Source organism: Crotalus tigris, unplaced genomic scaffold (assembly GCF_016545835.1).
Source record: "Crotalus tigris isolate CLP2741 ecotype Arizona unplaced genomic scaffold, ASM1654583v1 scf7180000017752.986373038:1224578, whole genome shotgun sequence".
NCBI lineage: Eukaryota > Metazoa > Chordata > Lepidosauria > Squamata > Viperidae > Crotalus > Crotalus tigris.
This window is the reverse complement of record NW_024096614.1, coordinates 953,514-965,746: the sequence shown is the minus strand read 5'-3', so window position 1 is coordinate 965,746 and position 12,233 is coordinate 953,514. Positions and strand designations below refer to the sequence as shown.

The 12,233-nt window shown below is 38.6% G+C and overlaps 1 protein-coding gene across 6 annotated transcripts in view; it reads right to left on the bottom strand.

The window, feature by feature from the left end:
• Positions 1–254: 254 nt before the first annotated feature.
• The window catches only part of LOC120306754 (cytochrome P450 2J2-like), a 38,574-nt gene continuing 26,595 nt past the window's right edge, over positions 255–12,233 (bottom strand). For all 6 annotated transcript variants that reach the window (XM_039340540.1, XM_039340541.1, XM_039340542.1 and 3 more), the window contains 3 exons: positions 5,669–5,856; positions 5,041–5,182; positions 255–523 (listed from right to left, as the gene is read on the bottom strand). In XM_039340540.1, the coding sequence (XP_039196474.1) occupies positions 339–523; positions 5,041–5,182; positions 5,669–5,856 (515 nt within the window). In that variant the 3' untranslated portion in view covers positions 255–338. The remainder of the gene's footprint in view (positions 524–5,040; positions 5,183–5,668; positions 5,857–12,233) is intronic.

The following is a 12,233-nucleotide window of genomic DNA, read 5'->3' as shown; positions in this document are numbered from 1 at the left end:
CACAGAAAACTCTCCTCAGAATCAACAGAAGCAGATATTGGATTTAGTCCAAGTTCAGCCCTAAGAATGGGATGAAAAATGTTCTGCACTGGGATCTAGATGAGTGGCACGCTCTTTTTCTTGTTCTGTTAATTCTGTCAGCAGCTTTTTATACTTGAAGCATGGTATCATTTGGGGACATCTATGAAGTTGTGTGAACCCAGCAATATATTGAACAAGTTTCAGTATTGAGTAAATAGAAGCAAAACACAATATTAAGAAAATAGGTATATAGGAAACATTTATTATATTGAATAGCTACTCCAAAATTACTTTTATGCTTTTTATATTGTTTATGTTTAAACCTTTGTGGGAATAGCACAAAATTTATAAGGGTGTGGATATATTGTCACTTTTATGACAGGAGCTTCATTGAGTTCTTTCACTCCTTCAGGCAACCGGAAGCGGAAGGCCCTCAACAGGCTGGTCAGAAAGATGAAGATCTCAATTCTTGCCAGCTGTTGTCCCACACATGCACGTTGACCTGTAGATGAGACAAAGCATGCATGAAGGGGATAATAATCTGTTCTCCAGTTTATAAATACACCATCAAGGAAATCTGAAAAGATTTGTAACATCCCAAGAAGATTTCCATGTTGACCTAGTATCTTTGAGCATAACTTTAACTCACAGCATAACTTTAACTAAGGTTGTGGTAGATAGTACACCATTTCAAAGGTAAAGCTATACAGCCTGGGAAATAACTGATCTCGCATGTACTACCAGAGATGGGTCTACAACAAGGAAGTCACTTTCTCACCTTTCTGCCACCAACTTATTTTCTGCTGCATCATACTACAGGTGGAATGCACATAATCTATAGGAATTCCCTTTCATGACCAAACACTTATTCTTCAGTTATTTTTTGCTTATTACATCTGGCTGTCTGGATGAATGTGAGTGTTGAGACATCAATAGTCTCACAGCTGCAAATCCATTTGAATGAAACTGACCATTTCAACATGGAATTTATCCATCTATGTTACTGAATCTGTTTTGGTTGTCTTGGCAAATAAACTATGTCAGAAATCTAATGTGGAGAGAGTTAATTTTCAGTTCATTGACCAAGTGTTCTTCTGTGCCTCTGTTGGACTTCAGCTATGGGGGCACAGTGGTTCCAGTCTTTCAGATTGGAAAGAAGCAATGGATGGAAACTAATCAAGGAGAGAACCAATCTAGAACTAAAGGGAAATTTCCCGAAAGAGCAGGGAGCAAATAGAATAATTGAAAGAGTATTTGAGGAGTGTGTATGGGTAGTGGTGGTATGTGGTATGGTGTTTGCCAATATTTCTTGGTAGAACCATCAGAACCATGTTTGAAAAAATCCAACTTTGATCTTTACAAGAGGTATGGATAAACCTTTTATTTGCAAATAAAAGCTTTCTTTTCTTTTCCACTTATAAGACCTGAGCTTTCTGGGAGAACAATAGCACTTCACATTTGTCATAACTGAAGCAGTCTTTTTATGCCCTTTGCTATCTGCACCATCAATGGAGAAAGAGTCATCGGTATATCTGCAGATAAAAGGCACAAGACAAGAATGTCCCCTATCTCCATTGCTATTCATACTAACATTGGAGGTATTAAATAGAAACATTAGACAAGATATGGAAATTAAAGGAGTGGAAATAAAAAATGAAAAATACAAATTACAAGCATTTGCAGACGATTTAGTTTTTATACTAGAAGAACCTCTTGAGACAAGCTTTAAGCTTATGAAAAAGATAGAAGAATTCGGAAAGTGGCAGGTCTGAAAATAAACAGAGAAAAGACCGAATTGTAGCAAGATATGCAATAATAAAAGAAGATAATTATGTAAAATTATTAAAACAACTAAAACTAGACTTGAAAAATGGAGAAATCTACAGCTTTCAATGTTGGGGAGAATAGCAACAGAGATGATGAATATTCTACCAAAAGTACTCTTTTTTTTTCAAATTATACCTATAAAAGTGGGGAGAAACTTCATTGATGAACTAAACTAGGGGTGTCAAACTGCCAGCGTACAGATGGTTTCATCATACTGAAGCTGCACCCACCCCATTGCTAGCAATGCAAAAAGAGTTGTGATACATCACGACACATCATGTGACGTGGTGAGTTTGACACCTGTGCCTGTCAACTAAACAAATCAATACTGAAATTTATTTGGCAAGGAAAAAAAGCTAGAATAAAATTGAAAATACCAAGCAGCCATTCTAACATGGCTAAAAGAGTGGATAACTCTTAGAGATAGAAGATTATTGTACTTAGAGGGACACAACCAACAATTTGGATGGCATGCCTTTCTATGGTATGGAAAAAATAAAATTTACAGATACTTTCAAAAGCACTACATAAGAAACGCACTTCTGTTAGAATGGGAAAAAATAAAAGCAAAAATCTATATAAGAATATCTGGATGGCTTTGCACAATGGAAGCGTTTGTTCACCCAAACTTAATAAACTATGACAAAACTGTGACTTATAAAGACATTTTGAATAAAGAAGGAAAATTAAAACATAGACAAAAACTAGAAGAAAGAGGTATTGATTTATCATGGTGGCCATATCTACAAATTCAAACGAGATATGAAAAAGAAGTTAAAATATCTGGGTTCTATAAAGAACAGACAGAATTTAATAATATATTACTGACGAGATGAAAAATTGATCAAGAAACTTTATAAATATATGCTAAGCTTAAAAATGGAAGAGGAACAAGTTAAAGAAACAATGATAACATGAGCAAAGAACTTTGGACATAACATAGAACTAGAAAAATGGCAAAGCCTTTGGGAAAGAAATTTGAAAATAACAAAAGCGATAGCGTGCAAAGAAAATTTATAGAACATGTTTTATAGATGGCATTTAACACCTGTGAGGTTAGCAAAAATGTTTAAAGATGTATCAAATAATTGTTGGAAATGTAAACAAAAAAGAGGCAGGTATTACCATCTTTGGTGGACGTGCTCTAAAGCTAAAATATTTTGGTTAAGAATACATACATGGTTAGAGAAAATGATGAAAAAACATTTGGATTTTAAGCCAGAATTATTTTTGTTAAGCATAATTGTAAATAATTATGAGAAAGAGTGTATATATTTAATTTTACATATATTAACTGCAGCAAGAATTGTATTTGCTCAATATTGGAAAAATGAAGATCTACCAACGGAGGAAGTGTTAATGAAAAAAACCCTTAGAGTATGCAGAAATGGATAGATTGACATTGAAAATGAAAGAGAAAGAAGATTCAGTTTATTTTAGAACATGGGATACTTTTTATAATTGGCTAAAGAAACAAGATAGAGAGAAAGGAACTTGATATGTATTAGTAAATTAGATATTGAAACTCAGACAATGGGGAAAAGACAAGAAAACTCACACATATTTCTTCCGACATCAGATAAGGGATGCATTAATTTGGACATGGGAAAAAGTAAAAAAAAAAAATACTACACGAAAATTCCAATTTGGATCTCACCAATGGAGGCGATGATTCACCCAAACACACTAGACAAAACAAAGATGATAAGATATAAAGAACTACGAGATAACTAAGGGAAAGATTTATACGATCTGAAGAGAAACTAGAGTATAACCAAGGGAAGCTAAGATCAAGAGATGAATTAAAAAAACAGGGAATGACTATTGATTGGTGGCCATATACACAGATAAAATCAAAATACAATAAGGATATGGAGGAGTATGGGATATGTCGGACATTACCACAATTGGATAAAATGAAAAATAGGGGAGAAAAATTCTTAACAAAAACCTATAAACTCCTATTAGAAATTGAATTGGAAGAAGAAATAGTAAAGGGCCAATGATAGCAGAAATATAGGATAATAATAATAATAATAATAATAATAATAATAATAATAATAATAATAATAATAATAATAGTAAAGTTGGAAGGGGCCTTGGAGGTCATCTAGTCCAACCCCCTGCTCAGGCAGGAAACCCTATACCATTTCGGACAAATGGCTGTCCAGTCTCTTCTTAAAAACTTCCAGTGTTAGATGAATGGGAAAGAACATGGAACAGAAATTATAAATTAATGTTGTCAACTGCATACAAAGAAAACCAATACAAAATGTTCTACAGGTGGCATTTAGCACCGGCGACATTGGCTAAAATATATAAAAATATGAATCCAGATTGTTGGAAATGTAAAAATAAAGAGGGAACATTTTATCACATGTGGTGGCAATGCCCCAAAGCAAAAACCTATTGCGAGCAGATAAGGAGATGGTTACAGGAAATAACAAAACAACAAATTGAACTTAAACCTGAAATATTTCTATTGGACATAAGTAACCCAAAACTTGAGAAACGACTCCAATACATCATTATACATATTATAACTGCAACACGCATTGCATATGCACAGTGTTGGAAAAGGAGAATATAAAAACAAATGTAATGATTATATGTAAGATATTAGATTGTGCTGAGATGAATAAACTTACTTTAGAAATAAAAGACAAAGAAGCTACAGAATTTTACGAGATATGGGATATGTATTATAACTGGTTAGAAATGTGGAATAAAAAATATGAGAAGTAATGTAAATAAATGTAAATAAAAATAAGAGATATAGGACATAGCGTTGTTAAGAAAAAAGAAAAAAATGTATTGTGTATTTTGTTTGTTTGTAAAGAGAAAAAGGAATAATAAAAATTAAAAAAAAGAAAAGAAACCCAGACAATATGTTGCTATATATACGCTCAGATTTTGGATTTAGCTAATAATTATCCCCCCCAAAACCGGAGACAATTGTGCAAACTCGTACATTTCTTATAAAACTCCACTGATTAGAATGTAATTATAACTAGTATTTCTTTGTCATTGAAACCCTGTAGCCTAAGGAGAACTTCATATTCTCACAGTTTTGAAACTAGAAGGAATTCAGATTCCTGGATTTTCTGTTCAGACCATGATAATTTCAGAATCTGTGATTTTAATGGTGGTGGTGGTGGGAAATTATAAATTATAAATTGCTCAAGGACGTACCTATTCCAAATGGCAGAAACTCTTCCCGTTCAATGAACTTCCCATCCTTATCTAAAAAGTGATTTGGGTTAAATTCTTCAGGTGTCTCCCATTGTTCAGGGTCAAGAAGAACAGAGCGCAGGTCTGGGATAATAATGCTCCCCTGTAAAGAATAATAATAGGATTAAATAGAGCAGTTTCATAAGGAAATGGGCAAAAAAGTTCAAACAATACTGATGAAACATTTGGTTTTAGCTTGCCTTTATGCACCCCTATTGGTTCATTTCCAAAGAAGATGCGAGAGCAGTGGCTCCTCCTTTGTCCCCTCCCTTCCATTAAAACAGAGAGCTGTCCTTATCAGTCCAAATTGCCCCCAAAAAGAAACATGGTGACACATGACTTCAGTTCCCAACTTAATATTATCATCTTCTTACAATAAATAGAAAATGTTTATGGTTCTAGCTTTAAAATCTGACAGCTGTTAAATTTAAACACATCATCCATTCCCCACAAAAGTTTGCTATTCTTCCCAATTCAATTTTGCATGACTCCTTCGGCAGTTCCTGAACAGACAGCTTGTGTCAAAGTCCATATTCTGCTTTTACTTCCATAATGGACTACTGGAATGCAGCCTGACCATGTTTCTCACCTTTGGAATAAGGTAACCCCTCATCTTCACATCTTTTGTACATTGCCTGGGAACCCCAACTAGCAAGATATATTTTACACGCTGCATTTCATGAATCACAGCATTGGTGTAAGGCAGCTTCTTCCGATCCTGATAGGAAATTGATCCTGAGAAGCCAAACACATCTTCAATCTCCTTCTTGACTTTCTCTAGAAAAATGATAGAAATAGAAGGTTCATTTTCAATATTGTGCTTCCTTTATTTGTTTCCAAATTTTAATCCTCAATAGAACGTTAGGACCTGGAATAGCATTTAGGGCATTAATTGTAATCATTTAATAGAATCATATGTCTGAGAGGGACTTTGGAGGTCTTATAGTCCAAACCCTGCTCAAGGCAGGAGATTTATATAATCCCATTCAAAACCTCTAATCATGGAGCATCCACAACTTCCAGCGGTAAGATTATTATTATTATTAGTAGTAGTAGTAAAATTTATATGCCGCCCAATCCCTAGGGACTCAGGGCGGCGTACAAAATTAAAACAACAAAATGAATACATTCACACAGCATGTCCCAATCGAATCCCGCCCCCCCCCCAGGGACATCAACCCCAGGCCTGCCGGAACAGGAGAGTTTTAATAGCTTTCTTGAAGGCCGGCAAGGTGGGAGTAGTTTGAATCTCGGGGGGAAGTTGATTCCACCACGTCGTAGCCACCACAGAAAAGACCCTTCCCCGAGGGCCCGCCAGCCGAAATTGTCTGGCCAATGGGATCTGAAGGAGGCCCAATCTGTGGGAACTCACCGGTGTCTGGGAACTATGCAGCAGTATGCGGTCCTGTAAGTAACCTGGTCCTAAGCCATGAAGGGCTTTAAAGTTGACAACCAACACCTTGAATTTCGTCCGGAGACCCACAGGAAGCCAGTGCAGCTCGCGGAGGATAGGTGACACATGGGTGTACCTTGGTGCACCCACAATCGCTCTCGCGGCTGCATTCTGAACCAACTGCAGCCTCCGAACGCTCTTCAAGGGTAGCCCCATGTAGAGTGCATTACAGTAGTCCAGTCTTGAGGTGACAAGGGCATGAGTAACCGTGAGTAGAGCCTCCCGTTCCAAATAAGGCCGGAGCTGGTGCACCAGGCGAACCTGGGCAAAGGTCCCCCTGGCCACAGCCGATACGTGAGTCCAGGAGGACACCCAAGTTGCGTGCCTGCACTGAGGGAGGTAAATTCCACCCCCCAGGACTAATGATGGACCATCAGAATGACCCTTGGGGGGGCAAGACCCAGAGCCACTCGGTCTTGTCGGGGTTGAGTCTAAGCCTGTTCACCCCCCTCCAGACCCTCACATCTTCCAGGCACTGGCACATTACGTCGATTGCTTCACTGAAAGGACACGGGGTGGAGATATATAATTGGGTATCATCCGCATACTGATGATACCTCACCCCGTGTCGCCAAATGATCTCACCCAGTGGTTTCATGTAGATGTTAAAAAGGAGGGGGGACAGGACCGAGCCCTGAAGCACCCCATAATTGAGGCGCCTAGGGGTCGATCTCTGTCCACCCGCCAACACCGACTGCGACCTGTCAGAGAGGTAGGAGAAGAACCACCGCAATAAGGTGCTGCCCACCCCCATCTCTCCAAGACGACGCAGAAGGATACCATGGTTGATGGTATCGAAAGCCGCTGAGAGGTCAAGAAGCACCAAGATAGAGGAATGACCCCTATCCCGGGCTCGCCAGAGGTCATTGGTCAGTGCGACCAAAGCAGTCTCAGTGCTGTAGCCGGGCCTGAAGCCAGATTGAAAAGGGTCCAGATAATTCGTTTCATCCAAGGATTGCAAGAGTTGGGATGCCACCACCTTCTCTACAACTTTCCCCACAAAGGGGAGGTTGGAGACAGGACGAAAGTTCTTCAAAACAGCTGGGTCCAGGGAAGGCTTCTTTTTTTTTTTTTTTTTTTTTTAATTGAAAATTTTTAAATTTTTACAAAAACAAATCCCCTTCCCATACCCCCCCCAACCCTACCTCACCCCCCTCCTCCCCAACCTCCCAAACCCTCCCCTAGACTTCCCAGAGCTGAGTACAGGCTTAATTGAGAAAAAAACTTAAAACACTTTTAAAACCTAAACAAATTTAAATACAATCATCATTCTATATAAACTCCCTCCAAAAACGCAAATTTAAACATTACTTTCTTTGAATATCTATAGCTATAATGTAAAATCTAATTTCTCCCTCTTTCTTTATCCTAATACAAAAAGATAAACATATAAACCTTTGTTGTACCATTAAAACTAAATACTCTTAGAAAACTTAAAGTAAATACATATTTCCTTCAATCTTCATCATCTTCTCACCTATCCAAAAAAAAAAAAAAAAAAACTTAAAAATCCTAAACAAATCTAGACACATTTAGTTAAACAAATTATTTTCTCTTAAAAATATTAATAATAATATTTAAAAGCTTGAAACACTTTTAAATCCTAAACAAATCTAAATACAATCATCATTCTATATAAACTTTCTCCAAAAACACAGATTTAAGCATTACTTTCTTTCCTAAACAAATCTAGACATTTAATTAAGCAAATTATTTTCTCTTAGAAATATTAATAATAATATTTAAAAACCAAATTTAAGCATTACTTGAAACTTAAACAAATTATACTCCCTTCGAAACACAAATTTATTAGAATCCCCTCACTGAAATAAACAAATTATAATCCCTTCAAAACACAGGTTTAAACAATATTATCATTAAAGGTTTAAAACTTAAAACTGAAATATATTATTATCCCAAAACACATATTTAGACATTACATAAGACATTTTCCAAAAACGATATAAGTTTTACTTCTCCCACAATCTCAATAGTAAACTTCTTGTCTAAAGTTCTCATTCAATGTCCATAATTTTCTGTCCAATAACCAGTTGCACCCACTATAAACACAAACTTCTTATCTAAAATTTTCATTCAATATCCATAATCTTCTGTCTAATAGCCAGTTGCATCTACTATAAGCACAATCCATATTGGTCTCTCTTGCCCGCAAGCATCGAAAAAAATGCGTGGAATTCTGCCCTTGAAGATCGCTCCAAAGAGTTTGTAAGTCCTGGTTGACCCACCAGCTCAGGAATCAGTACCTGTGAAACTTCCTCAACCTCCTTCTTCTGTTGGTCTTTCTCTTTACATTTATATGTTACTTTTTCTTTACATTTATATGTTGCACAAGTCTCAGGGACCGATACCTGTAAAACTTCCTCAGTGAATTCCTCCTTGTGTTGATCTTCACAGTTGTAAGTTGTACAAGTTATCCTCTGCCCGTTCCTCTCTTGTTGGTGCCCCTCAAGCTGAAATTTCCCAATTTCGATTTCAGGCAGCAATTCCACCCTTGAAGATTGCTCCAAAGACTTTGTAGGTCTAACTTCTCCCAGAGCCACCCTTGAAGATTGCTCCAAAGACTTTGTAAGTCCAACATCTCCCAGAGATTCAGAGACCGCTGAATATGAAACTTCCTTAACTTTCTTCTGTTGCTGCTTTTCTTTGGAGTTATGTGCTACACAAGTTGTCTTCTGCTCCTCAATCTGGACTTGTTGAGACCTAATAGATGGCGATGCACATACCCCCAGGACCGAAGTATAAAAATCTTTTGCTTGAGAAACAGTATTAAGTCTATGACATGTCCCCAGGTAGTTCACCACCATTCCAGTCGGAATATCCCATCTGAATAGAATTTTTCTCTTTTTAAGTTCATTTACTAGAAAAGCAAACTCCTTTCTTCTTCTTAAAATTTTAGATGGGATCTCCTTAAAAATTATGACATCTTGTGAAGCAATTTGAAATCTCTTCTTATAATAGGCTTGCACAATTTGATTGCGTAAGGATCTTTTACCAAAGTAAATTACCACATCTCTTGGCAGATTCTTCTGTGCTGCCACCACAGAGTTAACCCTAAATAATTTTTCAATTTCACTAAGTATTCCCTCTTTTTCTTTATTCAAAATCAATGCAAAGTCCTTTGCAACCATTTCTTTCAAATCTTCTTGCAAAGACTCTTCCAGGCCTCTGATTCTTAAGGCATATTCCATTTGTCCATATTGAAGCATAAGAATCTCATTTTCCATTTCTTTTTCCATACTTTCAATTTTCCCCTCCATTATGTCCACTTTTTCAGCTACCTCTTCCACATGGGAGTTCACCTTTTCAAGAACAGAAGCAACTCCTTCTAAAGCCAAAACAAAATCTTGTCTCAAGATCTTATTATTTTCCTCTAAAATCTTTTTCATTTCTGCCCTAATTTGAATTATAACATCTCCCATCATGTTTTGCAAATCCTTCATAGTTATTAGCTGACCCCCAGAAGAGGGTGAAACTGTTGATTTAGAAGCTGTAGAAATCCCTGGACGCTTTGGAGCCATCTTAAAGAAAAACCTTTAGCCCTTCTTAAAAAATTATAAAAATTCCTTCAAAAATCATAACTCCCTCCAAAGAAGGTCATTATAATAAAAAGAAAAAAGGGGAAAAAAAAAAAAGGAAGAGAAAAAGAATTTAAAAAAGCTTTACTCCTTCTTAAAAATTGCAAAAAATTAAACAGAAAAAAGTCCTTCAAAAAAGAGTCATTACAATATAAAGAAGGGAGAAGAAAAAAAAATAATAATAATAATAATTAAATAGAAAAAGTCCGTTCCAAAAAAAAAATACTTAGAGATACCAAAAACAACCATTCCAATCATAAGAAAATAAAAAGGGAAAGGGAAAGGAAAGAAAAAGAAACACCAAAAAACCTGCCGGTCAGCATTCTAACTTCAAAAAAAAAAAAAAAAAAAAACACCGAGAGATTTGCCGATCGCCATTTTACTTTCCCTTTCAACAAAGAAAAAAAAAAAATAAAATAAAAAGAGAGAATAAAAATAGAAGCAAGTCTTAAAACTTAAAATCCAAATAAATCAAAGAAAGCAAAAACTAAATCCTCTACTCAGCTCTGTCCGTTTATAAAAAAAAAAACTCACCAGTTCTCTTTAAGCACGGAGGTGTTTGCAGCGGCTCGTTTTGTCCCTGAGGACAAAAACAGCTGGGAAGCGGAGACAAGTCCGAACTCCGTGGGAGCACTCCTTTCACCCCCCCAAAAAAAAACTTGGGGGGTGCAAAAGAGGCTCTACCACTATTCAGACACTCTCTACCCCCCCCCTTTGCCCGGGAGGGGGATTTTGAACCGCTGAACAGCTGGTGTCTGCTGTTCATAGCGGTTCTTACACTTACCCAGGAAAGACGGCTACAAAGTAGCCGCCATCGCGCGCGCAAAATCCACCGGAAGTCCGGAAGGCTTCTTGAGGAGGAGCCTCACCACCGCTTCCTTCAAAGATTGCGGGAAAGACCCCTCCATCAAAGAGGCATTGATTATCGCCTGGAGCCAGCCTCGTGTCACCTCCCTACTGGCAGCAACCAGCCAGGAGAGGCACGGGTCCAATAAACAGGTGGCAGCATTCATTGCCCTCACGGCCTTGTCCACTTCATCAGGGGCCACAGGGTCAAACTCGCTCCAGATAACATGACTAAGACCAGCCCCCGGCATCTCGGCTGGCACTGCCCAGTCAGAGTCCAGTCCCTCTGAATCTGAGCGATGTTGTCTGAAAGAAACTGAACGGACTCCTCAGCTCTCCCCTGCAAGGGTTCCTCCGCCTCCTCCACTTTAAGAAGGGAGTGGGTCACCCTAAACAGGGCGGCCGGGCGAGATTCTGTGGACGCAATAAGTGCGGAAAAGTGAACAGGTTTTGCCGCCCTTATCGCCACTAAATAAGTCCTAAGATAGGCTCTTAATAGTGATCGGTCAGATTCAGAGTTACTGGCCCTCCAATGTCACTCTAGACATCTCTTGTGGCATTTCATCTCCCGGAGCTCCTTAGTAAACCAAGGCGCCCTCTGGGGACCACTACCACAGAGAGGTCGCAAAGATGCAATTCGATCCAGGGCCCCGGATGCCGCCTCATTCCAGGCCTCAACCATGGACCCAGACGAGTTGTGGACAAGGGAGTCAGGTATTTCCCCAAGCTCCTCCTGGAACCGATCTGGGTCCATTAGGCGCCTGGGGCGGAACCACCTAGTCGGCTTCACCTCCCTGAGGTGGGGGAGTGATGCTCTGAAGTCCAGCCTCAATAGGAAATGGTCTGTCCATGACAAGGGAGAGATCTGTATTCCCCCCAGATCATGTCTCCACTGCCCCGAGAGAAACACAAGGTCGAGCGTGTGACCACCCCTATGAGTCAGATCCTGGATTACCTGGGTCAGGTCCATAGTTGCCATGGAAGCCATGAACTCCAGTGCCGCCTCTGAGCGTTCACCGAGTGATGGCAGGTTAAAGTCCCCCAGTACCATAAGTCTGGGGAATTCCACTGCCAACCCGGCTACTGACTCCAGCAGCGCAGGCAGGGCTGTTGCAACGCAGCTGGGAGGTAGGTATGTCAACAACAAGACATTCTACTGATTCATTGTTCTTCCTGACAGGAAATTTTTCCTTACTTCGAGGTTGGATCTCTCTTAGATAAGCTTCTACATATTATGTCTTGTCCCTCTGATGCCCTAG